Source organism: Scophthalmus maximus, chromosome 17 (assembly GCF_022379125.1).
Source record: "Scophthalmus maximus strain ysfricsl-2021 chromosome 17, ASM2237912v1, whole genome shotgun sequence".
NCBI lineage: Eukaryota > Metazoa > Chordata > Actinopteri > Pleuronectiformes > Scophthalmidae > Scophthalmus > Scophthalmus maximus.
The window spans coordinates 19608138-19635365 of NC_061531.1; the positions used below are offsets into that span (position 1 = coordinate 19608138).

Sequence of the window (27228 nt, forward strand, 5' to 3'; positions counted from 1 at the left end):
AATCAAATCGAATCAAATCAAACGTTTTATTTCAAATCCCTCAGTGTTTTGATGCAAAAATATGAAAAAGTTGTTTGAAAAATCAGCGTGACTCTTAACATGAAAAATTGTATTTGTTAGAATAGATTCAAATAATATGATAATGATAACGTAATTTAATGAAATGGACCTTTGTCATTATTATTATGCTGAAAAATGTGTTATTATAATTGTTGTCAACTTTCTAATTCTCTCGATGCATCTTTTGTTGAACTCGAACTGCGCCTTTAACGTTACGTCAGCAGCAGTCACCGTACGGCAGGAAGTGGTCAGCGGACTCCTCCTTCCTGTCGCTTTACGGCAGTCGACTACTTCCTTTTTGCTCCGGCGCCGCGTCGCGACTTTCCACCGTGTGAGGACCGGCGCGATTCGAAGAGCTCTGCTCGGTGTCACATCGCTCACGGTGAGTCCCTCGGCGGTGAACACGCACAGCACCGCCCGGCGAAGAGCCGCTGTTTCCCCGTCGTGTGTGTGGATCCTCACCCGCAGAGTCCGGTGACGGTGTTAGCCGGATAGCTCGGTTAGCTTAGCCACGCTAGGCCGGGCCACCTGGCACGGATGACTAGCGTTAGCCTTAGCCACTGTTAGCTAACCAGGCCACACCTATTAGATAATGTTTATATATATATATATATATATATATATATATATATATATATATAAACCCTCCATCCAGGAGCGCGCTGGGTTCAGTAATCGGTCTGTCTTCTGCTCAGTCCTGCTTCATTTTGAATGCTAACGTTAGCATCGCTGCTCCGGAAGAATCGTTTCTCTGTCCTCGGGGTTCGTACGGGTGCTTGACATCCTTGAAAATGCTTGGATTGTAAAGTTGTGTTTTTAAAAATGCTTGCATTTTGGATAAAGTGCTTGAAAATGCTACAATTGCATCTGATTTTGTTCTGTAAAACCATATAATAATAATAAACTTGTTTCCTTTCATTTCTCATCCTTCTGATAGTATGAAACAGGACTTTGGTTGTTTATAACTTGATACCATCTCTTTAAACGGATGTATTGGTAGAAATGTGTAATTGACCTGGAAAGTGCTTGAACTTGACTGGAAACATCTCTGAACCCTGTCTACTGGAACTGTCTCGGTGTTTGGTCACATGCGTATTTCAATAAAAAAAAGTGTTTATATAATATTCAATATGAAGGAGTGTCGTCCTTATTGGAGGATGAGTAAAAAGGTGAAAAGTAAATCTATGAAATCCTCAAAGTTGTTTTTTTTATTCCAGTAAAAGCTCTGAAGTGGACAAGTCTTTTTAGTGTTGCCAATAATGTGAAGATGAATATTGGAAAAGATGGAATATATATATATATATAAACTAGAGCTCCAGCAGTTGATCGATTAGTAATCGTCTCCAAAATTAATCGCCAGGTATTTTGTTCATCCATTAATCTGTTGAAGTAGTTTTCATTGGGGGAAACAAAGTCCTAATTCTCTGATTTCAGCCTCTTACATGGGAATATCATGTTTCTTTGCTCCTCTGTGACAGTAAACTGAAGGTATGTGGTGTGTACAAAACAAAACATTGTGTTGGAGTTTTGGGGAAACGCGATCGACATTTTCACCATTTTATTGAACTAAACAACTAATTGATTGATCGAGAAAATGATCGACAGATTAATCAATAGTGACAATAATCGCTAGTTGCAGCCCTAGTGATGATCAACAGCTTATTGTAATAGATAGAGTATAGTTGTGCTCTGGAGCTGATATTCTGTCGGGTCGGTGATGACGAGCCCACTGCGCAAGCTGATCAGTGCTTGTTTCTAGTGCATTGCTGAAGAGGCCAGTGCTGCTTGTTGCCTGAGACCCCGTTCGCGTCTGAGATGGATTCATCCCACCTCGCTTATCTTCGTTTTCTGGAAATGCTTCTTTACGCTTTTCTCGTCTTTTTTCCTCTCAGGACATGGCGAAGTTCAACGCCCCTGTGATCCAGGACAATCCGTCGGGATGGGGTCCGTGTGCCGTCCCGGAGAAGTTCAAAGACATGCCCTACCAGCCATTCAGCAAGGGAGACCGTCTGGGGAAGGTTTGTTCCGTCAGATACTTCTTCCCTCTGACAGAACCAGGTTGATTTCCACCGCTTCCTCTCACGTTGTGCATCTTTTTCGCAGGTTGCTGACTGGACTGGAGCAACTTATCAGGACAAGAGATACACAAGTAAGTTGATCCTAAACGTTCCTCATGTAAACTTCATTGGATTTAATTTACCGCACAATGTCTGTAAATGTTTCCCACGTTCGTCAGCTGACTCAATCTCCTAAGAGAAATGTTCTGAAACCAGATGGTTAACAATTAAAATCAGAAGCAACCACAACAACAAAAGTCAATACCATGCTGAGAAAATTAAAGCAGTGGAACACATCAAGAAAATATTGATTTAAACATTAATCGACACATGCAGAGCTGCAACAAGACAAAAACAACGAGAGAGAGAGAGAGAGAGAGACGACACAAAGTTACTGACGTGAAGTAATTTGATAGAAAAATAAATGACATCAGAACTCTTTATCTCATCAGCCTCAGAAATCCAGTGTCAGTCAGGTTGTAATTAGAACGTCAGTCTCCAAACATCCGTGATTTGAAAATCCAGATTAACTAAATGTCCTGCACTCGTGGGAAATGCTTTTCACTGCAAGAGTTGAAATGTTTTAAATGTCGTTAGCTGAAACACTGATCGGCTCGTGTGTGTTCTGTCTTCAGATAAGTATTCCTCTCAGTTCGGAGGCGGCAGTCAGTACGCCTACTTCCATGAGGAGGACGAGACGAGCTTCCAGCTGGTGGACACGGCCAAGACCCAGAAGACGGCGTACCAGAGGAACCGCATGAGGTTTGCTCAGGTACGACAGTCGGAAAACACGGAGTGTCAAAAGAGCCGCTGCAGGTTTTAAATGGCTCCAGATAAAAGAGTTGTTTTGTACTTGAGGTAGTCCCATGACAGGATGACATTTGTTTCCGCAGAGGAATCTGCGCAGAGACAAGGATCGAAGGAACCTGACGCAGTTCAACATGCAGACACTCCCGAAGAGCGCCAAGCAGAAGGAGAGGTGAGACTCTCACAGACACATCTGCATCTTTCATTTTACAGAATAAACGGTGCAGAAAAGAAGTTCATTTATGTTTCTGTTATCTTAATTCAAGTTCTATTTATTTGGTTTCTTTTCATTTAGTTGTTTATGATTAACTTTAAAATATCCAGCCTTTATTGCATTTCTTTGTCATACGGGTTTGATAACAACAATAACTTAGTAAAACTTGCCATTGTAATTTTAAACATGTATATTAGGGATGCACCAAAATACATTTATTTTGGCAATTTTTTCACCATTGCTTAAATTAAACAGCCTGAAAGCGCTTTGTAAAAAATTTTATTTTACTTTTTTATCTTGATTATCAAGGATAAAGATCGATTACAAAAGTACAATTTATAAATATTTATTACATGACACAGCAGGCATTATACCAACAAAGCACAATATTTCTTAAAATAAATCAATTGGAACAAAATAAAACACTTCACACACAAGTAAAATTATCTCAGCATGAGATCACATTTGCACATTATAATTTTTCTTACCAACCGCTCTTCAGACTGTTGATGCTTTGGTTTGACCTCAGTTGTGTTTTCCTCTCAGGGATCGTATGCGCCTGCAGAAGAAGTTCCAGAAGCAGTTTGGCGTCCGTCAGAAGTGGGACCAGAAATCTCAGGTGCGAGATCAGTTTAACTCGCTTGTCCGAACCGCAACCAAGGGTCGTTGGTTTAGAAAATAACTTTGTCATTTTGAATTAAAACAGGCATGCGCACAGTTTCCTGTAATGTTCTTGACTTTTATAGAAGATTAATTGAAAGAATAACAATAGACAAGTCGTTTCTTATGTCAAGATTTCAAAACTTAACCACATCTCGTGTTCAACGCGACACAGCTGAAGCCCAGAGACTCGTCTGTGGAGGTGAGGAGCGACTGGGAGGTGAAGGAGGAGATGGACTTCCCCCGACTGATGAAGATGAGGTACATGGAGGTGGCCGACCCTCTCGACATGTAAGTGAAACGTCCTTTTTGCCCCTTTTGCTGTTTTAAACTCACCTCGACGGTGAAACGGAAGAAGCTGACGACGACTGGTCACTTTTCCCTTTTTGTTTCCAGCGAGTGCTGCGGTGGCCTGGAGTACTACGACAAGGCTTTTGACCGAGTCACCACTCGCAACGAGAAGCAGCTGAAGAGCATCAAGAGGATTTTCCACACTGTTACCACCACCGATGATCCCGTCATCCGCAAGGTATAAGATGCTGTTGTAAAACAATTTATGTTCTAGTTTAATCTAGTCTCGTGATTGTTGGGACTCGCTGACGCTGCGTTTCATCATGCTGGTTCCTAAGTACCAGCTATGACCTGCTAACAGCTGTTGCGACTGTCCGGTTATGTCTTTTTTCGACATTTAATCATCGTCGTCTCATTTCCTCCCCCAGCTGGCGAAGACTCAGGGTAACGTGTTCGCCACCGACGCCATCTTGGCCACCCTGATGTGTTGCACGCGCTCTGTCAACTCCTGGGACATCATCGTGCAGAGAGTGGGCAACAAGCTGTTCTTCGACAAGAGGGACAACTCTGACTTTGGTGAGACTCACGTCTATTTCATTTCACTGGCCGGGGGCTTAAAACGCTCACTGCCCCTTTAAGTTAGCAGCAATGCATCCAGATGTTTTTCACATTAAAAGCCCGCCTATAAAGCTAAAGCAGAATAACTTTGAGGTGAATAAACGTAGCGGCCAACCTTTGAGGGTTTGGTACCCATTTTCCTTCAACGATAACGCCTGTCACGCCGTCCCTCAGATTTGCTGACTGTGAGCGAGACCGCCAACGAGCCTCCGCAGGATGAGGGCAACTCCTTTAACTCGCCTCGCAACCTGGCAATGGAGGCGACGTACATCAACCACAACTTCAGCCAGCAGTGTTTACGAATGGTGAACACACGCACACACACACACACGTGTCAAATTTAATATGACCCATATCATCTCTATATATTATTCTGACAGCAGGTAGGAAATTAGTCTTTTAAAGACATCGTACGTCCAAATGGTGTCATTCTTTCACAACCATGTCACATTTGTTTGCTTTTCTACAGGGTGGCGAGCGGCACAAGTTTCCTAACCCTAACCCGTTCGTGGAGGAGGACACGGATAAGAGTGAGGTGGCGTCTGTAGCCTACAGGTAGGATCAGGAAACCAAGCGGTTCAGTCTACTGTCAAGGTTGTTGTTCTTTTACCACAGATGGAAAATACATCAGGAGTTGGAGATAAAGTAGTTCTTTAAAATGAATGTAAATCACAAGCGCTGACACGTGTTTTTGCTTAATGCTAAAGTGTGTAATATTTCTAATAACTTATTCACAGAAATTGAATACTTAGTCATTTTTTTGATAGTGAAGTCCTTCACGATTTAGGTCGAGAGAAATGTAATCCAACATTTTTACAAAAAATACTAACAAATCCATATTTTCTGACACTTTATAAACCAAACCAGTGATTTATTATAATCATACGGCGAGAATAGATGCGAGGACAGAAGCAGCGAGACTTTGCTGGACTGTTGTTGACAAACACAACAACTGTAATTGAGGTCAATAAAAATTTGTTCATATTCATGTATTGAACAATAGGTAGATAATGTAGTTATTGTCACATGATTTGTTGCTCTCACTGGTTGTAGTTTCTGTCCAATTGCATCCGGAGGCACTTTGAACTGCGCCCGTCGGTAACGCCTCTTGGAAAATCCAAAGTGAGCCGAGACGTATCAGACTAACACGTTTCCTCTCTGTGTTTCAGGTACCGCCAATGGAAGCTCGGGGAAGACATCGACCTGATTGTGCGCTGCGAGCACGACGGAGTGATGACCGGGGCCAACGGAGAGGTGTCCTTCATCAACGTCAAGACCCTCAACGAGTGGGACTCCAGGGTAAGAGGAGGAGCGACTGAAGCTTTTTTGTTGTTGTTGTTTTGTGAATTGTTGTGAAGGAAATTCAAACGTTGACTCATTGGAGTCTTATGTTCACACCAAGTGTGAATCGAATATTTTGAGCAATGATATTAAGATGCGAGAGTTGAGCAACTTGAACTCAAGCGAATTGATGCAACGTTGCGAAATGCCAGTGCACGTTGAGATTCACTGACATCAGCGTCCGACAGAGAACGCGCAGATATTTGTCTATTTTTTAGTTAAAATGATGCTGCGCCCAAAATCAGCGTGGGCGAAACAACGCTACGAAAATTAGCTAGGATGTTTTTGTGTGAACGCAGCATTGCCACCGCGCACAGACCCTTAACTTTCCAGCTCCAGTCAAAACAGTTGCTTGTTCTGTAAGTAACGTCTTCCTCTTCCGCTCCTCCTTGTTTTTGTTTTCGTCGTCAGCATTGTAACGGCGTGGACTGGCGTCAGAAGCTGGACTCTCAGCGAGGTGCCGTCCTGGCCACTGAGCTGAAGAACAACAGCTACAAACTGGCTCGCTGGACCTGCTGCGCCATGCTGGCGGGATCCGAGTACCTCAAACTGGGGTGAGGAACACCAGTGGGCCTGGATTTATCAAACTGGCAGAGTAAACGTTTGTATTTATGTGAAAAAGCTTGCGCTTGTTTAACCAGTCGATTAAGACAGGTCGCGTTGACTATGTTGTGCGTTCTGCAGGTACGTGTCTCGGTATCACGCGAAGGACTCTGCTCGCCACGTCATCCTGGGTACCCAGCAGTTCAAGCCCAACGAGTTCGCCAGCCAGATCAACCTGAGCATGGAGAACGCCTGGGGCATCCTCCGCTGCGTCATCGACATCTGCCGCAAGCTGGACGAGGGCAAGTACCTCATCCTGAAGGACCCCAACAAGGTGAGAGGTCGCGGCGTCCGTTCTGAACCGCAGGACGACACACTAGAGCGAGAGGCGGCCAGAAACGTATCGCAGCCGACACTGATCTTTCTTTGTTTGGTCAACAGCAAGTGATTCGGGTGTACAGTCTGCCCGACGGGACCTTCAGCTCTGACGAGGAGGAGGAGGAAGAGGAGGAAGAAGAGGACGAGGAGGAAGAAGGTGGTGAGATTCAGTAGTTAATTCTAAAGGAGGGATAATTACACAGAACCTACTGCAAAGAACAGTTTCCATATTACTCCTGTTTTGTTTAGGGATGTAAACTGTTTCTCCTCCTCTTGTTCCAGAAGAAGAGAACTGAAGTGGAGAGTCGTCTCCGGTGACCGAAGCAGCCACAAACAGAAAAGCAACTAAATTCCTTTCAACAGACAATAAAGATCAACAGATTGGCCAACAGCTTTTCTTCTCGTGTTTTATTTTCACTAACTGAAGTTTAAGTACTCGTCGTAGACAGCGTGGAATCTTCAGGATGCATTTGAAGTTCACTCATCAGCAGCGACTTTACGCAGCGATGGCGACTGAGGATTTTTATCTTTGCGGCTGCTCGTCTGCGTCCCAGATGAACGTCAGACACAAATCACCCAGTTTCTCCTGAAGCAGTCGGTCGACTCTCGCTCTGAGCGACAGTGAGGAGGTTCTTCCAGTCTCCGATCTTACCTGAAGTGAGAATGTGACGAGAGCTACGTCTGACATCTGTTCACATGCTTCTGCTGCAGTTACACTACTTTACCTTTGCGCATGAAGTTTCCACTGATCTTCTCTTTGGGGAGAAACTCATAGTTTGCTTTCGGGTCTTTCTTCATGGTCTTGAAAGTGGATTTCTCTACAACGTGTTCGATGTCTTCTTCACTGAGGTCTTTCCCCAAGAACTCGCAGATCTTGGTTACTTCTCTCTTCAGGTCCTAAAGAAGAGCAACAGAGACGACAACTTCAACTCTGACTAAGAATTTATCAACATGCCCCTTTGACTTTCACTACATCCACTTCTCCTCCAAACTCCATCAAACTCCAGCCCTGATCACCGTTAACTATTCACAAGAACCTCATACAACCCCACTTCAAAATCACTGAACTATCAGTTTAACACCTGTAGTCGACCACCATTACACTTCGCAGTCAGTTTCAACACCACAATGACGAGTCCAAGACAAAAAGTTGTCAGACGTCGGCTTTAATTTCTTGTTCAGAGTTTACATTTATTAGGATTTAATTACTGAAATGCAGCTCACACGTCAAGTCATGAGACGTGTTTATGTTGAAGCAGGAGTATTTGATTTGATTACATTTTTATTTATCTCTAAACATAATCAGATAAAAAGACAAAACACAAACAGATAAATCACTGACTCCATCAAAGAACAAAACAAGGATGCGTTTGAGAAGGAGCAGGGAGAAGCAGTGCTGATACAGTCCTGCCCCAACTACAATATCATTGCAAAAAAACAAACAAATACTGTATATGTATATATACTGCATGTTTATATGAAGGTCATGCAATACATCATGAAGTACTACTCGCACCCTGCTTAATGATTCAAATTTCACTTATGTAACTATGATGAGCAGTTAAAGTCCATATATGCCTGTGACATGACATCGTAGGAATATATGTACGAAGATGATCCTGTTCATGGCAAAGGTACAAACTTAAACAATTAACAAAAGACTTGCTGGCTATAAAGTACAATTATGACGAAAAAAGAAGTTGGACAGATGGTTTATACCTTGAGAATCACAGCTCGTCAGTCATTCCTGAAAGATACTCAAATGATTAAGGATTAAGTATTATTTTACTAGGCTGAGTTTTCACACGTGTGGTTTGTAGAATATAGGTCTAAGATCAAAGGTTACTATCGTCCGACTCTACTACGTGTTGTTTTAAAGGCCTACAAACATGTCATTTGGAGAACTTGTTGATAATGCAGTTCTCTTCACTGTTTTCCGCCTCCGATCAGCGGGTCAGTGTTTCTGCCTCTGGATAAAATGGACTGACGAGTGTCGCGTGGTTTTTCTCCACCTTTTCCAGGCCCAGACACAGGGAGTCGTGGATCTTCTGCCACGACTTCATCTCTGAGCTCCAAAGCTCGACCCTGGGCCTGAGGAACTTTGACACCTCAGTCTCGGTGCCTTGGTGCAGACGGATGCTGTCTTTACAGATGAAGGCGATGTCCGCGGCGAGGAAAACACCACTGAGCACACCGGAAACTGCCCTGGCTGACTTGGAGAGAGCGAGAGTGCCTTTGAATGCTGCCTGACCAACTTCTGGGATTTCTGAGGCCGCCCTGGACACGCTACGTGCTGCCAAACTGGACACGCTACCTGCTGCCTCCGTGGACACGATACGTGCTGCATTTGCTTCCTGCATTTCTATTCTCATGGCTCTAATCACATTAGCATCAGGGGCTTCCTGGACTATTGACCAAACATTGTTTCCAATATTACCAAGGGAATTCAAAATCTCGCCCGCTGCCAAACTCACATTGGGTCCACATGTTTCTAGATTGGTGTCTGGTTGACTGGTCGCCTCCTCCAGACAAGCCTGGATAATCTGCACATCCTCCATGAAGCCTTGGAAGGCTTTTTTCGCGTTCTCTTCTTGTGTAGCGTTAACTCCCATCTCGGTGGCGGTGGTGACAATGCCTGTGATACCGCTGGCGATTGACATCCCGACCCCATCGATGGTCATGCCCAGAGATGTGCCAAAGGTGAAAGGAGCCAGTATCAAACCGGCGATGGAGAGAACGCCCCCAACAGCTCCCACTGAGCTGCTCACCACACCGGAGATCGCTGCCCCCTTACTCATGCTGTCGAGCTGAGCGGCACTCTCCTCCAGGTCTTTTAGATACTGCAGCATCTCGGGCTTTCTCTTGCTGAACTCAGTGATGAAGTGGGAACACAGCTTCACTTTCTTGAACAGGAACACCAGTCGGTAATGTGGGTCCATCCTGACCAAGAGATAGGACAACTTTAACAATATTCAAGCTCAGCACGTCTATCAGCCGCAATGAATGGTGAAGGTTCAGCAGGGTGATATTTCTGGACTTCAGTGATTGTCTTGACATGAATGTCTGTATTTTGTTCAGACATTCTTCAGGATGAAGCCTAATGACTTTGACTGATCCTCTGACTTTTGCTGTGGCGCCACGGACGGATCAAAGTTTTCATTTGTCAACGGCAGGATGACATGGTTACGGGATGATCCATCCGTCCATCCATCTGTCTCAGCTGTACTTTGTTTGGCTCTAGTAAGCACTTCTTTTGTAAACCTTTTTGGCAGAACAATCAAACAGCGCAGGGGATTCATACCTGATTTTAGCCAGCTGATCAATTTGGAAGCGCATTCTTCGTATGTCGTCTTCAGACAAAGCCACGTCGAGGTTCACCACAGTTCGTTGATTCACCTTGAGGCTGAGGTCACGGAGGATGCTGTCAAGAACACGTTGAATACACATTTACACACATGAAAACAAAATACAATGTCCATAAAATGTCAGCGTACCTCTGTTCAAACGCCTCAGCGATTTTCTCGGTGTTCATTATGTATTCGTCCAACTGGTACGACAGCACCTCCAGATTCTGAAGTCTGGGAAGGAAGAAGGCTTTTGCATCTCTTTTGAAGTGGAGGAATAGAGGACAGATTAGTCGTGCGACCTTGATGACCTCCCGGACATGTTCGAGGCTCGTCCCTCCAGGCAGACGAGTCCCCTGGTTCTCCACGAACACATGGAGCGAGGTGACCGCCAGCTTCTCCAACGCATCCAGGAAGCCCTGGAGCTCCTCCAGGCCTCCCAGGGTTTCCTTCAGCACAGCAGCCAAACTGTCAGAGTTGGTTTCGTGCTTGAGCTTCCCCAACTCCGTCTTCCCTTTATCCACCCACTGAGAGACCTTCTCACAGAAGCTGCTCATTGTGCCAGTGTAACTGAGGGTATCTGTGACGTACCGGCACAAGGCCTCCTGCAGGTCCTCTCTGTAACACAAAGCACCAATATCTCCACACTTCAGGCAGTGTTGGATGACTCGTACCAGGGAAAGGGAGATGTACGGCTCGAGAATTTTCGGAGCCACAAACGTCAACCAGCAATATTTAAAAGCTGTTCTTATTTAATCATCTTTTGATTGTTAACGCAGATTTGAAATTTAAAATTGTGAAACTGTCAAAAACCTTTACAGTGCACAGGATGATGTGGTTAATTTTTTTTATTCCCTATAATTGAACTCAAGCATATTTTTTCCCAAAATAAGAGCTGTATTCTGACCATGGGAGGTTCGTCTTTGTCTGGGGGGATTTTTGGTGATGGTACACTGCAGAGGAATGAAGTTATTAAACATTATTTCAATTTTTTTTTAAAAATGAGGCTGCAGCATTTTTCCCAAAGTATTCGCTGTATTCTGACCATGGGAGGTTCATCTTTGTCTGGGATGATTTTGGTGATTCTACAGTTAAGAGCAGTGAACCTATGGATTTTTTTGGGGAGCTTGTCTTTTCGGCGTTGCACTTTGCAAACGGTCCCTGACGTGATTCCTCCAGACCGGAGTCCAGGGGTCTCATTTATAAAATGGTGCGTAGGACCCTTACTAAAAGTAATGCAAATCACCGCCTTGCCTGTAGGGGAGAGGGACATGCCTGTAGGGAGGGGGACTCGCCTGTAGGGAGAGGGACATGCCTGTAGGGAGGGGGACTCGCCTGTAGGGAGGGGGACTCGCCTGTAGGGGAGGGGGACTCGCTTGTAGGGGAGGGGGACTCGCTTGTAGGGAGCTGGACTCGCCTGTAGGGAGCTGGACTCGCCTGTAGGGAGGTGGACTCGCTTGTAGGGGAGGGGGACTCGCCTGTAGGGAGGGGGACTCGCCTGTAGGGGAGGGGGACTCGCTTGTAGGGAGGTGGACTCGCTTGTAGGGAGCTGGACTCGCTTGTAGGGAGGTGGACTCGCTTGTAGGGAGGGGGACTCGCCTGTAGGGGAGGGGGACTTGCTTGTAGGGGAGGGGGACTCGCTTGTAGGGAGGTGGACTGGCCTGTAGGGAGGGGGACTCGCCTGTAGGGGAGGGGGACTCGCTTGTAGGGGAGGGGGACTCGCTTGTAGGGAGCTGGACTCGCCTGTAGGGAGCTGGACTCGCTTGTAGGGAGGTGGACTCGCTTGTAGGGAGGGGGACTCGCCTGTAGGGGAGGGGGACTTGCTTGTAGGGGAGGGGGACTCGCTTGTAGGGAGGTGGACTGGCCTGTAGGGAGGGGGACTCGCCTGTAGGGAGGGGGACTCGCCTGTAGGGGAGGGGGACTTGCTTGTAGGGGAGGGGGACTCGCTTGTAGGGAGGTGGACTGGCCTGTAGGGAGGGGGACTCGCCTGTAGGGAGGGGGACTCGCTTGTAGGGAGGTGGACTGGCCTGTAGGGAGGGGGACTCGCCTGTAGGGAGGGGGACTTGCTTGTAGGGGAGGGGGACTCGCTTGTAGGGAGGTGGACTCCCCTGTAGGGAGGGGGACTCGCCTGTAGGGAGGGGGACTCGCCTGTAGGGAGGGGGACTCGCTTGTAGGGAGGTGGACTGGCCTGTAGGGAGGGGGACTCGCCTGTAGGGGAGGGGGACATGCCGGGTCCTACGCACAGTTTAATAAATTAAACCCCTGGACTCTTGGATGAAGATGTTGCTGCAGCTCATTGTGAACACGGCTGTGGTTGGGAAGAGGCTGCACTTCTGTTCATACGACGTTTGGTTTGTGACTTATTGAATCTGTGAATAATCATTCCAACTCCACCGTCGCGCTGCGCCTGCGCCTGGAGGACGTCAGACGGGGCTGGACAGGATCCACTGTGCCTCGTCATCTCCCGTGACTACACAAATTGGACCGTCGGGAGTTTCACCAGCCCCTGCTTCCCCAATTTGAGCATCACGCATTAAAGAGCGTTTTCTTCCATGACGTCATCTTTACAAGGTGAATCCAGTGTGTGATGACATGACTTGACCCGAGCCTCTGCTCAGCATCTCTCCATCTGTACCTGTCCCCAGACATGGTGTGTTGTCTCCTCTGTGGCTTCAGGCTGTTTGCTGCGATGACGAGACAAGAGGAGAGGTGATATATGACACACACGCGCACACGCACACGCACGCACACACGCGCACACGCACACACACACACACGCGCACGCAGGGCTCTTCAACACAGGTAAAAGTGACAAACGTCTGTTCCGGAGAATCTAAAACACACATTTCTTGCAGAAACTATTTAGAGCTAAATTCTAAAAAGAAATACCAATGAGTTGCCAGTGAAAGCGAAGCGACTCACCGGGTGTTGGCTCCCTGCTGTCCCGAGCTCTGCAGCCTGATGGGCTGACTCACACACGCACACACACACACACACATATAGACCCTTGAAATGAAAGTGAAACCACATGGTTCTGTGTTGGTGTCCTCAGGGGAACTCCAGGTCCTGAGCTGTTCCTTCATCCTGGATGCTGAGGTCGTCTCTCCATCACTTGTGTGCCAACCTCCCGCAGAGACGCTTTTCTTCACCGAGCCAAAGAGGGTTTTTTCAGGCATTGCTTCACATTGTCACCTGTTTTCTTCTTTTTAAGAGATGAACCCAACAGTTTCTGATTTTGGCGAACCAACCCTTGTTGAGCGTCCTCGCCATCGCCTCTTTGCTCCTCAGCTGCCCAAGAAGAATTCACCAGTTAAGGTTCCTTTCATTTTTTCTTCTTTATTCGTTAGAAAAGTGCCCAGATTCAATGACACATATAATTAAAACCGATTGTCCATAACATTGTGCTCAGGCAGTGACATTTTATTTTTCATTCACATTTATTATCAGGTAAAGTTTGCATTGCATAATCACATATAATGTATACAAGTATGATTTAAAATAGACATGATATCAGACATGATTTTGATTATAAATCTAAATTACTTGTCCTTCAATTTGTTTTCTCTCCACCCCCGACTAGATTCTTGTTAGGTTACTTCGATCCTCGGGCGGGGCCCTCCTGGCCCCCCTGGCCCCCCTGGCCCTCCTGGCCCTCCTGGCCCCCCTGGCCCCCCTGGCCCTCCTGGCCCTCCTGACCCTCCTGGCCCTCCTGGCCCCCCTGGCCCTCCTGGCCCTCCTGGCCCCCCTGGCCCCCCTGGCCCTCCTGGCCCCCCTGGCCCTCCTGGCCCCCCTGGCTCTCCTGGCCCCCCTGGCCCCCCTGGCCCTCCTGGCCGTTCCACATTCTTGCATATTTGATTGCTGCTATTCATGGTGTTTCCTCCCACACCGCTGCACACTCGAGGTTTAATATCAGGAGCTAATTATTCCAACAGCTTAAATTTGGTGGATGCTGGATGCTAATCAGTGAGATATATAAACAGAGTTGGATTTGCATAGACATAAAATTGATTTGGCATCTTGATGAAAAGACTTGGTGAGTGCATAAATTGTCGTGTTAAACAAAACTTCTTCTCGTTCAGGCCTCACATGCTGGAACTTCCGTATCTGCCTCCCTTTGCATCTCTGGATAAAATGGCGTCTCCAGAGTAATTCTTTTTTTCTCTGATGTTTCCAGGCCCTGGCTCAGGGAGTCGTGGATCTTCTGCCACGAGTCCATCTCTGAGCTCCAGAGTGCCGCTCTGGCCTTGATGAGCTGTGACACCTCGTTCTTGCTGCCTTTGGCCAGACTGATGCTGTCTTTACAGATGAAGAAGATGTCCATGCCGAGGAAGAGAGCGTTGAGTGTGATGAAACCTGCCCTGGCTGACCTGGAGAAAGCGAGGGGCCCTTTGGCTACTGCCTGACCGATGTCGGGGATGTCTGACGCCACCCTGGGTACGTTACGTAATGCTTGACCCTCCTGGGCCACCGCCATGCCAACACCCGCAATCACCTCTTCACTTTGCAAGAACTTAGGCGCAGAGGCTAAATCAACTATTGCATCTATGCCTTTCCCAATAACTCCGGCTTTAACAAGAACGTTGCTCACGCCCAGAGTCGTGTCAATCACACTATTTTCCATCTTGGAGACGGTTTGACTGGTCACCTTGTCCAGACAATCCTGGAGGCTCTGCACATCCTTCATGAAGCTCTGCAAAGCTTGGCTGGCTTTATTTTGTTGTGTGTTGTTGACTCCGATCTCGGTGGCGGTGGTGACGGCGCTGTTGACGCCGCTGGTGACTCCCAGACCGACCCCTGTCAGCATCAGGGCGGCCGACGCTCCTAGCGTCACAGGAATCAACGCCAACCCGACGATGGAGAGCACACCTCCGACCGCTCCCACCGAGCTGCCGGCAACGCTGGAGATCTTCGCCCCCAGATGCATCCTGTCGAGCCGGACCGCACTCTCCTCCATGTCGGAGAGAAACTGCAGCATCCCGGGCCGTCGCTCGCTGAACTCAGTGATGAAGCCGCAACATGATTCCTCCTGGAACAGGAACACTGTCCTGAAGTGCTGGTTGGTCCTGACGAGGACAAAAGAGGATTTAGGTAAGAATGAGTTAGATCTCAAAGTTTAGCATTGCCGTGTTTAAAAGCCGCCTGAAATGAAAAATCAAGTGCCAACGTATAAACTGTGGATCAAAATTAATTCATAATCATATTGCATTTCCAACGTACTTCACCTCAGTAGATAAGGAGCAAATATAATTTGCACAACTTTCACCTGATCTCATCAAGCTGATGAATGTGGTCGAGCATCATCCGCACGTCGTCCTCAGACAGATCCACGTCCAACTTCACTGCAGTTTCCACAGTCGTCTTCAGGTGAACGTCACTGAGGGAGCTGTGAGGAAGGACAAAGACACTTTACTGCCCACACCACATAATAATAATAATATATTCACAATAATAGGCAGCTCCATTTGTATAGCGGGTTTCTTTACTCCTGGTGCCGCACAAAAGGATGAAACAACAACATATTGGAATCAAATGAATTACAACTCCCACACAGATGAAAACTTTTAAAAACATAATGTTTTTGGAAGGGATTCTGAAGCGATAAGGGATCAAGCATGTCACATCTCAGCTGGTAAGTCATGACAGAATTTGGGGGACTGCCAGAAGATCAGCTGACCTAAGATGGCGCCGAGCCTCAATAACATCAATACGAAAAATCAATACGAGAAACCAACTGGAGGCGAATGTGCCGAGGCCAGAATCGGTGTCATACGAGCTGATTTCAGACGTGCGCCGGAAATTTGTGTTTGCTCATGAACTTGCTGTTCACCTTTTCATTAGCGTCTCGCAGATTGTCTGGGTGGTCCGCAGGTATTTGTCCAACTCGTACGCCAGCACCTCCACATTGTGAAGTCGGGGCAGGAAGAAGGCGCCGGCGTCTCGTCTGAACTCCAGCAGCAGGGGGCAGACGAGCCGCGCGGCGGCGATGGCGTCGCGAACGCGTCCGAGGCGGATGCTTTCCGACAGACGCGTCGCCTGGTTCTCGGTGAACACGTGCAGCGAGGTGACCGCCAGCTTCTCCACCGCATCCAGGAAGCGGTCGAGCTTCTCCAGGCCGCCCAGCGTGTCCTTGAGCACGGCGGCCAGCTCCTCCTCCAGCGCCGCCCGCCGGCTGTGGGCAGTCACCTGCGTCACCTTGCTCCTCAGGTACTCCCACAAGGCCTTACCTCTGTTCTCCGACCGGGTCACGTGGCCGATGCCCAGTTCCACGGCGTCCGCCCTGACTTTGACGTCCATCATCATGTTCAACTCCGTCTCCCTCCAGAGCAGCCACTTGGAGAGTTTCTCACAGAATCCCGTCACGGTGTCGACGTCGACCAGGGTTCCTGTGACGTAGCGGCACAGAACCTCCCGCAGCTCCTTCCTGCACCAAGACATGAAGCATTTCATTTGAACACTGAGCCGAGCGCCTCACTTCAACATGATTCACTCCACCAGACGTTCCTCTTTGTTTCTTTGTGTTTGTGTTATTTGTAGTTGGTTTATTTTTATTCTTTGTGTTCATTTTCTTCCTTTTTGTTTCCCTTTGTGTTTCTTTTGTTTCATATGTGAGAGTTTGGTTTTTGTGTCTTGGTTTTTTTTTCCTTTGGTCATGATTTTTTTTCTATTTGTGGCTGTTTTGTTTCTTTTTGTAATTTTTTTTGTAATATTTTTGTAATATTTTTTTGTAATAAGTTTTGTTTCTTTTTGTAATAATTTTTTTTTGTAATACGTTTTGTTCCTTTTTTGTCTTTGGTGTTTGTTTTTCTCTCAATGTCTTCCTCGTCTTCCGATCCCCATCACCGGCTCTGTCGCCGTTGCCATGGTGCGCGGTGACGCCTCCTCCTCCTTCTTCTTCTCGTGATCCAGGTGTAGATCGTGTTCTGTCAGCAGCGACACCTGCTGTCCAGGAGAAGACTGTACCGCGTCAGAGAAGGGGGGGGGAGGGTGTCGTCTCTTCCCGCCCGGTCGTGCGCGTCCTCGCGCGGCACACGGGGGCGCGCACACTGGTCTCGGCGACGCGCTCGCTGCTGCTGCGCACTTATGAAAAAAATAAAACCGTCCCTGTCTGCACTCATTCTCAACTCAGGTGTTTTTACAGAAAATATGATTGTCCTGAGCTGGTTGTCTTTGTCCCCAGAGGAAGTCTCGCCCATCACTTGTCCCAGTACAAGAGCTATTTATTTATATATATATATATATATATATATATTTATATATATATATATATATTTTATTTTTTTAAATTTTTTATTGTTTTAAGGAAGTAATGACGTGGTCGGACTCGTCTTCTACCTGTGAATGTCTTCTCTTCACACTTTACCTCGCAGCAGACATCTCCTCCATCTCCTCCTCCGCCTCCAGCTCCAGATCCTCGCCGCGGTCCATCTGATGAAGTTTAAGAAACTTGTGAGTTGTTTCTGAACTTTTTGTCGCCGATGAGCCGAACCAGCAGCACCGGGTAGGAAACCTGCCGGTGACTCTTTGTCTGGTAGGTTTCACTTTCTCCTCTCGCAGAATGAACCGCACCCATCGCACGTCCTCACTTAACTCTTTCAACTCTGGAAGTGGATTTGATACTTGACAGAGAATGAATAAGTGAATGAACTCTTGCTCCTGATGTTTGTTCCTCCTCCACATTTGGTGGGAAATGGTGCGTTTAAAATGTGTTTAAATATATATATATATATATATGTCTATTAAAAAACATGTATGCATATAAAATAAATGTATATATAATTATTAAAGTCATATTTTAATTAAAACAAAGTTAATATAATCATTCCTTATTACTGGTATCAAATGTTTGAGTTGTCGTGTTGAACTTTGCTCATGTCGGGTGTTGGAAGACAACTTCATGTCGCACTGAAGTGAGAGCAAGCAAACCCAGACTCAACTTCAACTTCACATTTTATTCATGAACCCGTGGGGAAAATTTGTTCTGCGGTGAGTAAAGAACGCAGATGAAGATCCATCCAGAGCAATGACTTAATACCCTTATGTAAGATCAAGCCTGTAACTCTTAACATTTATCAACCTACAAACACAGACTGTCCTCACCAGCAGATCAGACTGGTGAATAAGACCTGGTCCAACTTGACTGCAGTTGGTTTATTCTCATCATTAATAGAATAGTTTATGTTCAATGTACTTAAAGAAACAACCACCTGACAAGGTGCAGTATTTGAAGCTGACTGCAGGTGGCAGTGTGTTCCAGATAAGAGCCATCAGCTCTGATAACTTGCACAAGTCCAGAGTCCAGCTCAGAGCTGCCAGAGGGTTTTTATCTCTTCCCCCTCGACTTGTTGCTCGAGAGACTCGTGACCAACCTCCTCCTTCTTATTCTTCCCGTGTGATTCCGAAGCACCATGGAGCGGATCAGCGATTCACTCTGCAGGTACAAGAACTACAACTTTGCCATCGGCCTCACGACCGCCGAGCACCTGGACTCACTCCAGAGCTTTGAAACACGGGACAGTGACATCGTCCTTGTGACGTATCCAAAGTCCGGTGGGTGAAACAACTCTTCCCCGTCGTATTGTTTTCTCTCTCTCATGTTTCACAACCTGACAGACTCGTGACCCCGCCCCCCCCCACAGGTACGATATGGACTCAGCAGATCGTCATCTCCATCTGTGAGTTGGCCGGCGGTCTGAATGAATATCCAAACAACTTGGAGCAGATGCCGTGGCTGGAGTACACGGAGGGTCGAGACGACTACTCCCTGAGGCCCTCTCCGCGGCTGTTCGCCTCTCACCTCACCCCGGGCCTCATGCCCCCGGCGCTGAAGGACAAGAGAGCAAAGGTCAGTGTTGTATGGAAGTTCAGTCGTCCACTGGTTCTCTTCAAACCCCGAGTGTTGGTTGTTTCTGTGTCAGATGATCTACGTGATGCGGAATCCAAAGGACAACATCGCCTCCTACTACCACTTCAGCAAGGTCTACGCCGACCTGGCGACGCCACAGACCTTTGAGGAATTCCTCGAGGGATATTTGAGCGGCAACGGTGAGATGCATTAAATGTGAGTCGTCTAATCGGGATCAAGTGACAAAGAGATTAGTTTACATTTACATCGCACTAGATTATTCATTTGGCTTTTATCCAAAGCGACTGACAACTGAGGAACATCAATAAAGTAGGAGAAGTTGAAGTCGTATGAAGAGGCGTGGGATGATTCTCTTGAGGTTCTTGAAGACGGAGAGGGACGATCGGTAGGGTCGATAGGTAACCTGCCACTATCGGGGGAATCACAGACAAGGACAGTCCAGATCGTTAATGGCTTCTGGGTAAAAATGATATCCGATCCCCTTGTTTAAATAATTAGTCTTCTCCAGTTGTAATTGTATCCACTTTTTCTATTAAGCGTGCATCATTGTTATGGTCCTAAAACCATGAAACTGTTTTTGTTATCAATCAGATTATCCTTCTCTTGTTTCAGGGCAGAGAAACTTAGCTGTCGCTCAGAACTGGGACAGAAGGTCCGAAGACCCCAAAGTGTGTACAATTAGAAAGTGTCAAGTCAAGTCAAGTTTATTCGTATAGCACATATTTCATACGTGATTCTAGCAAACATATTGATATTGGAGGAGACCGAACACTGTTGATCGGTTCCTTAGACCTTCCTGTTGCAGAGGTCACTCACAGGGTCGACCTGGTGAGGCGGTAAAGGATGAATGAGTCGAAGACTCAGCTCGAAAAACACCGAATGTTCTTGTTCCGTTCCACAGTCGGAGCATCGTCCTGGTTCCACCACATCAGGGAGTGGCATTCACACAGAGACCAGTACAACATCCTCTTCCTGAAGTACGAGGACATGGTTCTGGTGAGATGTTTGATTTGTTTTTAGGGGTGGGATCACGTCTAGAATCATCCTCATACCACGAATTAAAGGGACGTGTTGATCGATGAAGTTGTCGTCTCTGTTGCTCTTCTTTAGGACCTGAAGAGAGAAGTAACCAAGATCTGCGAGTTCTTGGGGAAAGACCTCAGTGAAGAAGACATCGAACACGTTGTAGAGAAATCCACTTTCAAGACCATGAAGAAAGACCCGAAAGCAAACTATGAGTTTCTCCCCAAAGAGAAGATCAGTGGAAACTTCATGCGCAAAGGTAAAGTAGTGTCACTGCAGCAGAAGCATGTGAACAGATGTCAGACGTAGCTCTCGTCACATTCTCACTTCAGGTAAGATCGGAGACTGGAAGAACCTCCTCACTGTCGCTCAGAGCGAGAGTCGACCGACTGCTTCAGGAGAAACTGGGTGATTTGTGTCTGACGTTCATCTGGGACGCAGACGAGCAGCCGCAGATGAGATAAGATAAAAATCCTCACAGTCGTGAGACATCCTGAAGATTCCCCGCTGTCGAGGACGAGTACTTACACTTCAGAAAGTGAAAATAAAACACGAGAAGAAAAGCTGTTGGCCAATCTGTTGATCTTTATTGTCTGTTGAAAGGAATTTAGTTGCGTTTCTGTTTGTGGAGTAAAATGGAAACTGTTCTAAGAAGAAGGTTCTAACTGAGTAACCCTGTTCTACGAAGTGAGTCAGTAGTATTGGTCGTATTGGAGGACGTAGGGTTTCACTTCATTAGAAATCTTCAACGTTAGTGAGACTAACTAAAGACTGAACTGCTTCAGCTAAGTAAAGAACAGAAATCCAACATTAATGCTCAGGAAGTTTCCTAAATCCTGAAATGGAGAAATAGAAAATTCCTATGGCTGCCAGTTTGTTAACATGTGAACATACGACCCGTCCTTCAAGGGCCGACAGGCAGAGTCAGACAAGCCTTCACCTGCAGGCGGACACGGGGGAGGACACAGGAAACACCGACCGCCGACCTTCCTGCAGTGACGCATCACCGGGCCGACTTGTAACATCCACCTCCTTCTGGGACTCACTGACCGAGGGGATCTTTTATTTTTGGACCCTGGAGACCGGAGCTCTGCTTCTGCACCCAGAGACTCCAGCTCACCGGGTTCAATTAGTGAGGAAGGAAACAACGTTCAACGCAAAGCACCCCCCCCCCCTCCTCCCTCCTCCACCTCCCTCCTCCCTCCTCCTCCTCCTCCCTCCTCCCTCCCCCTCCCCCCTCCTCCACCTCCCTCCTCCCTCCTCCTCCTCCTCCCTCCTCCCTCCTCCCTCCCCCTCCCCCCTCCTCCACCTCCCTCCTCCACCCCCCTCCTCCCTCCTCCACCTCCCTCCTCCCTCCTCCTCCTCCTCCCTCCTCCCTCCCCCTCCCCCCTCCTCCACCTCCCTCCTCCACCTCCCTCCTCCCTCCTCCCTCCCCCTCCCCCTCCTCCCTCCTCCACCTCCCTCCTCCCTCCTCCTCCTCCTCCTCCCTCCTCCTCCTCCTCCCCCCCCCTCCTCCCTCCTCCACCTCCCTCCTCCCTCCTCCTCCTCCTCCACCTCCCTCCTCCCTCCTCCTCCTCCTCCTCCATCCTCCCTCCTCCCTCCTCCTCCTCCTCCCTCCTCCCTCCCCCTCCCCCCTCCTCCACCTCCCTCCTCCCTCCTCCTCCTCCTCCTCCTCCTCCCTCCTCCCTCCTCCCTCCCCCCTCCTCCTCCCTCCTCCCTCCTCCTCCTCCTCCCTCCTCCCTCCTCCCTCCCCCCTCCCCCCTCCTCCACCTCCCTCCTCCCTCCTCCTCCTCCTCCCTCCTCCTCCTCCCTCCTCCCTCCTCCTCCTCCTCCTCCCTCCTCCTCCTCCATCCTCCCTCCTCCTCCTCCCTCCCTCCTCCTCCTCCCTCCTCCCTCCTCCTCCTCCTCCTCCCTCCTCCTCCTCCCTCCTCCCTCCTCCTCCTCCCTCCCTCCTCCCTCCTCCCTCCTCCCCCCCCTATAAAAGTATAGGAATATAAAAATATTCCTATACTTTTTAAACTTTTTCTTCTTTTTTTAATTGGACATTTGATCAGTTGTGATGAAGCTGTTTGAACAGCAGGAGGCGACAAACTCCACAGGCAGAGCTGGAGGGAGCTGTCCAATCAGCACCACACACACACACACACACACACACACACACACACACACTGCACAGTAATTACCAATTACACTTTTGTTGTTGAACGCTGAGCTCTGAATTCCAAAACCCTCAATGAGCGACATCAGACTGGTGCGCGGCCCCGTGCACGTCGCTCACCGTCATTCATTCGGCGGGCACGTGCGCGAGAGACGCGCTGCAACAATTGGACAATAATAATAATGATGATAATAATAATACCAATAATAATAATAATAATAATAATACCAATAATAATAATAATAATATTAACAACAATAATAATGATAATAATAACAAAAACTTCGGACGCGCGGATCTCAGCCTGTGCGCACAACTGCACTTCGGTAGTCTCTCTATCTATGTAGAGAGCGAGAGAGAGAGAGAGGAGGGAGAGAGAGACCCCCCCCCCCCTCCACTCACAGAAACGGAATTCAAAAAAAAATCTTTAATATCTTTTCCAGCAACGAGCCTCCATTGCTGCAGCGCAGAGCGCACACACACACACACACACATTTATATATATATATACACACACACACACACACACACACACACATTTATATATATATATACACACACACACACACACACACACACACATTTATATATATACACACACACATTTATATATATATATACACACACACACACATTTATACATATATACACACACACATTTATATATATATTTTTATATATATATACACACACACACACACATTTATATATATATATACACACACACACACATTTATATATATATACACACACACATTTATATATATATTTTTATATATATATATATACACACACACACACATTTATATATATATATATATACACACACACATTTATATATATATATACACACACACACATTTATATATATATATACACACACACACATTTATATATATATATACACACACACACACACACACACACACACATTTATATATATATATACACACACACACACACACACACACACACATTTATATATATACACACACACATTTATATATATATATACACACACACACACATTTATACATATATACACACACACATTTATATATATATTTTTATATATATATACACACACACACACACATTTATATATATATATACACACACACACACATTTATATATATATACACACACACATTTATATATATATTTTTATATATATATATATACACACACACACACATTTATATATATATATATATACACACACACATTTATATATATATATACACACACACACATTTATATATATATATACACACACACACATTTATATATATATATATATATATATATATATATATATATATATATATACACACACACATTTATATATTAATATACACACACGTACATGTACACACATGCACTGTGGGCCTTCGGAAACTTGCCTGCGGGATTCGGAGCAGCGACGCACGGGACGACACCGACACCAGGCTGGAGCCCGGACCGACCGACCGACCGACCGACCGGACCGACCGACCGACCGACCGACCGGACCGGACCGACCGGACCGGACCGGACCGACCGACCGACCGACCGACCGGACGTCTGACGCGCGCATCGTGACGGCGGCGGCTCCGTCGCTCGGTGGATCTGCTCGAGTCCCGCTTGTGTAACACATTCTTTCTTTCTTTCTTTCTTTCTTTCTCCTGCAAAGCGAACAAACCTGCGGCCGAGAGCGAAGGAACGGAGCGAAGGAGCAGGAGAAGAAGAAGAGGAGGAGGAGGAGGAGGAGGAAGAGGCGGAGGAGGAGGAGCAGGGGGGGGGGAGCTGCAACGTTCATCAGAATTTATTGTTTCTTCCTGTTACATGGCGCAAGGGCCGAAGGAGCGGGACCGTCCTGGGTGTGATACCGCCGCGGTGCATTTGGATATTCAAGCGGCATCATCACCATCATCTTCATCCTCATCCTCCATCCGCGGAAGAGGAGGAAGAAGCAGGAGCAGCGTCCTCTGCGGCGGCGGCCCCACCGACCCGTCGTCCTCGTCCCGCCGGCTCCATGTCGAGTGAGCCGGTCCCTTCATGCCTGGATGCTCGTCGCGCTCTCTCCGGACCGTCGACCGGCACCGAGCCGCCGCCTCCTCCTCCTCTGACCGCCGCGGAGCTCCGGTTCTGACCCAGCGCCACGAGGCTCCATATGGAAACTGGGGATCGGAATTTTAGGAAAAAGGGAAAATTCTGAGCGGTTGCAATCATCTTTTTTTTTTATGTCTTTTTTTCTGAGGTTTCTTTTCTTTTCTTTTCCTTTCTGATGAGTGGGGGTCGTCGGCCGACATCTCCCTTCACACAGCAGGTCCATTTAGAAATCTGTCCTCGGACGGACACTGGGATCTTGTTGACGTCCCCTCTGAGAGGAGAGGTCCTCCTCCGGACCACCAGCATCAGCATCATCACATTAATAATGTTAATGACAGGAGTGTGGAGGATGTTCTGTGGATTCCTCACTGACTAACTGTAACTCGCTGTAACAGACATATTGAACTGTTGTACTGTGAAGGCTGCCATTACTCTGACACTACCTCCCCCCTCCTCCCCCTCCTCCGTCTCCCTGCTCCATCAGAGCTCATGTTCAAACCTTCACACCTCGAGAAACAGGTTGTTGTTGTTGTTGTTGTTTTTTAGTCCCTTCTTTCTTTTTTCCGTTCCCGTTGGGTTCTGTCCTCCCTCGGCTGTGGGACGTCGTTGACCCTTCACAGCTCAACTGTGCCACATCTGCAGCTCTCGGGGCCTTTTGCTGAGTCGCTGCCATCCGGGATCTTTCCCCCCCATCTCTCCGAGAGCGAGAACAAAGCCGAGAGGATAGAGACGACCCAGCGTCCCGTCCTCTCGTCCGTCCCCCTCCTCCAGAAAGACCATTTTTTCTCTTGTTTTGGTCCCCACCCAAACGCAACCATAAGGTTCCTACCGCGTCCTCCTCCTCCTTCTTCCCTCTCCTTCCGCTCGAGCGTGTCACGCTTTTTCGGCTTGGTGTGGTCCCGCAAATTTTCAAATATTTACTTCCTGTACATCAAGAGGAAAGGGGGCCCCCCTTTCATGGAGTGCGGAAACATGGGCCTGTTCGACCGCGGCGTCCAGATGCTGCTCACCACGGTGGGCGCCTTCGCCGCCTTCAGCCTCATGACCATCGCGGTCGGCACGGACTACTGGCTGTACTCGCGCGGCACCTGCCGGAGCAAGTCCATGAGCGAGAACGAGACGAGCAAGAAGAACGAGGAGGTGATGACCCACTCGGGCCTGTGGAGGACGTGCTGCTTGGAAGGTAAGAGCTCTACCGACTTTTCCTCTTCCGCGCCGCGAGAAGTTCAGGGCCGCTCCGTTGAACTCTGCTGTTCGAACTCAACAACTGGTTGAAGCTGCACAAATGTCCAGAAACACACACGATCTCTGTTTAGGAGAAATGTGAGAATCAGATCTTTACTTTTGACCTTTCACCTTCTTAAGATGTAGCCGATATCCATCTATTTCTGAGGGACAGAGAAGACAAAAAGAATCACCGTTCCGTTGACATGAAATATGAAGTTGTTGCTCTATCATGTGGATCCTCACCAACGCAGATCTTCTGGTTCTGTTGTGTGACTCCTCTAGTGTTTTTCTAACTTTTCCCCCCGTCTTTCCTCCTCTGTTGTGAAATATTGGCCCAGAAAAAAAACACCTTTTTGATATGAAATGAAACCTGTGACGCTTGTGACCCGTCGGCTCCTCGTTGACCTTTGGCTCGTTGTAACAATGTTAGATATGAACCACAGAGTGTGAACGTCCAGCTCCTGCAGGGAGGCTGAAAACAGGAGGTTTGGGAAAGTCCAAAATTCTAAATCCATATTTTTCCTTATCCCCCCCATGTGAAATACTTGATAGTTGCTCTGTGACATTCTCTGATGAAACAATCTGGCAAAGTAACAACAGGTTCTGGGAAACGAAATCCTACCTCAGCGAACGCCGATGGCGTCGTGACTCTGAATCCAACTTGTGTTGTGTCGGTTCATTTTTAAAAGAATTATAAAGCAGAAACAAACTTATAAAGATTTAAACCCAAAGGACTAAAAACTCTCGGTTAAAATCCAGTCTGGTATCAGTTCTGTTCGGTTCTGTTCGGATGTCGAGCTTCAGCAGCTGTTTATCCTCCGTCCACTGTCGAACTGTTTCAGATACAAGAGTTCTGAATAATGACATAATAACATATTCACAAGCAGCAGTTATGGTGAGACCTTCATCATCATATATCAACCTGATGTACCGGATAATCAATAACATGATCTCAGCCTGTAACCAAGGAGAACTGCAGCCGGACCAGTTGACTCTGGACCAGTTGACTCTGGACCAGCTGCGTCTAGACCAGTTGACTCTGGACCAGTTGACTCTGGACCAGCTGCGTCTAGACCAGTTGACTCTGGACCAGTTGACTCTGGACCAGTTGACTCTGGACCAGCTGCGTCTGGACCAGTTGACTCTGGATCAGCTGCGTCTGGACCAGTTGACTCTGGACCAGTTGACTCTGGATCAGCTGCGTCTGGACCAGTTGACTCTGGATCAGCTGCGTCTGGACCAGTTGACTCTGAACCAGTTGACTCTGGATCAGCTGCGTCTGGACCAGTTGACTCTGGACCAGTTGACTCTGGACCAGCTGCGTCTGGACCAGTTGACTCTGGACCAGTTGACTCTGGACCAGTTGACTCTGGACCAGCTGCGTCTGGACCAGTTGACTCTGGACCAGTTGACTCTGGACCAGCTGCGTCTGGACCAGTTGACTCTGGACCAGCTGCGTCTGGACCAGTTGACTCTGGATCAGCTGCGTCTGGACCAGTTGACTCTGGACCAGTTGACTCTGGACCAGCTGCGTCTGGACCAGTTGACTCTG

At 47.5% G+C, this 27228-nt stretch overlaps 5 protein-coding genes across 11 annotated transcripts in view; 3 read left to right on the plus strand and 2 right to left on the minus strand.

Annotated features, from left to right (window-relative positions):
- The first annotated feature begins 317 nt into the window (after nucleotides 1–317).
- eif3d (eukaryotic translation initiation factor 3, subunit D) lies at nucleotides 318–24504 on the plus strand. Of its 7 annotated transcripts, none has more exons than XM_047328246.1 (16): nucleotides 318–442; nucleotides 1953–2078; nucleotides 2164–2209; nucleotides 2753–2889; nucleotides 3011–3096; nucleotides 3685–3757; nucleotides 3974–4089; nucleotides 4195–4327; nucleotides 4518–4665; nucleotides 4882–5012; nucleotides 5177–5262; nucleotides 5877–6006; nucleotides 6460–6602; nucleotides 6733–6925; nucleotides 7033–7126; nucleotides 24080–24504. In XM_047328246.1, the coding sequence occupies exons 2-16, from the start codon at nucleotides 1956–1958 to the stop codon at nucleotides 24487–24489; spliced, it is 2049 nt and encodes a 682-aa protein (XP_047184202.1). In that variant the 5' UTR covers nucleotides 318–442; nucleotides 1953–1955; the 3' UTR covers nucleotides 24490–24504. The 7 variants fall into 7 exon arrangements, with proteins under 7 accessions (XP_047184202.1, XP_035471725.1, XP_035471721.1 ...); XM_035615832.2 differs by lacking the exon at nucleotides 24080–24504 and adding an exon at nucleotides 7219–7360 and having other exon boundaries at nucleotides 377–442; nucleotides 7033–7129; XM_035615828.2 differs by lacking the exon at nucleotides 24080–24504 and adding an exon at nucleotides 7252–7360 and having other exon boundaries at nucleotides 377–442; nucleotides 7033–7129.
- LOC118289128 (apolipoprotein L4-like) lies at nucleotides 4881–10643 on the minus strand. The gene is given in 6 exon segments (XM_035615860.2): nucleotides 4881–7574; nucleotides 7576–7621; nucleotides 7695–7866; nucleotides 9444–9909; nucleotides 10271–10390; nucleotides 10464–10643. Coding segments are annotated over 6 exon segments (924 nt in total). The 5' UTR covers nucleotides 10502–10643; the 3' UTR covers nucleotides 4881–7492.
- On the minus strand, nucleotides 14098–17857 carry apol (apolipoprotein L). Its single transcript, XM_035615793.2, has 4 exons — nucleotides 17674–17857; nucleotides 16141–16734; nucleotides 15577–15696; nucleotides 14098–15376 (listed from the first exon to the last, which is right to left on the minus strand). The coding sequence occupies exons 1-4, from the start codon at nucleotides 17736–17738 to the stop codon at nucleotides 14389–14391; spliced, it is 1767 nt and encodes a 588-aa protein (XP_035471686.2). The 5' UTR covers nucleotides 17739–17857; the 3' UTR covers nucleotides 14098–14388.
- LOC118289162 (amine sulfotransferase) lies at nucleotides 18074–20774 on the plus strand. The gene is given in 8 exon segments (XM_035615929.2): nucleotides 18074–18673; nucleotides 18716–18860; nucleotides 18950–19155; nucleotides 19229–19355; nucleotides 20078–20172; nucleotides 20287–20458; nucleotides 20532–20577; nucleotides 20579–20774. Coding segments are annotated over 7 exon segments (873 nt in total). The 5' UTR covers nucleotides 18074–18673; nucleotides 18716–18718; the 3' UTR covers nucleotides 20664–20774.
- A 27-nt stretch (nucleotides 24505–24531) lies between the features above and the next one.
- The window catches only part of cacng2a (calcium channel, voltage-dependent, gamma subunit 2a), a 38041-nt gene continuing 35344 nt past the window's right edge, over nucleotides 24532–27228 (plus strand). Inside the window, exon 1 of the mRNA XM_047328283.1 lies at nucleotides 24532–25632. Coding sequence (XP_047184239.1) covers nucleotides 25407–25632 — 226 coding nt within the window. The 5' untranslated portion in view covers nucleotides 24532–25406. The remainder of the gene's footprint in view (nucleotides 25633–27228) is intronic.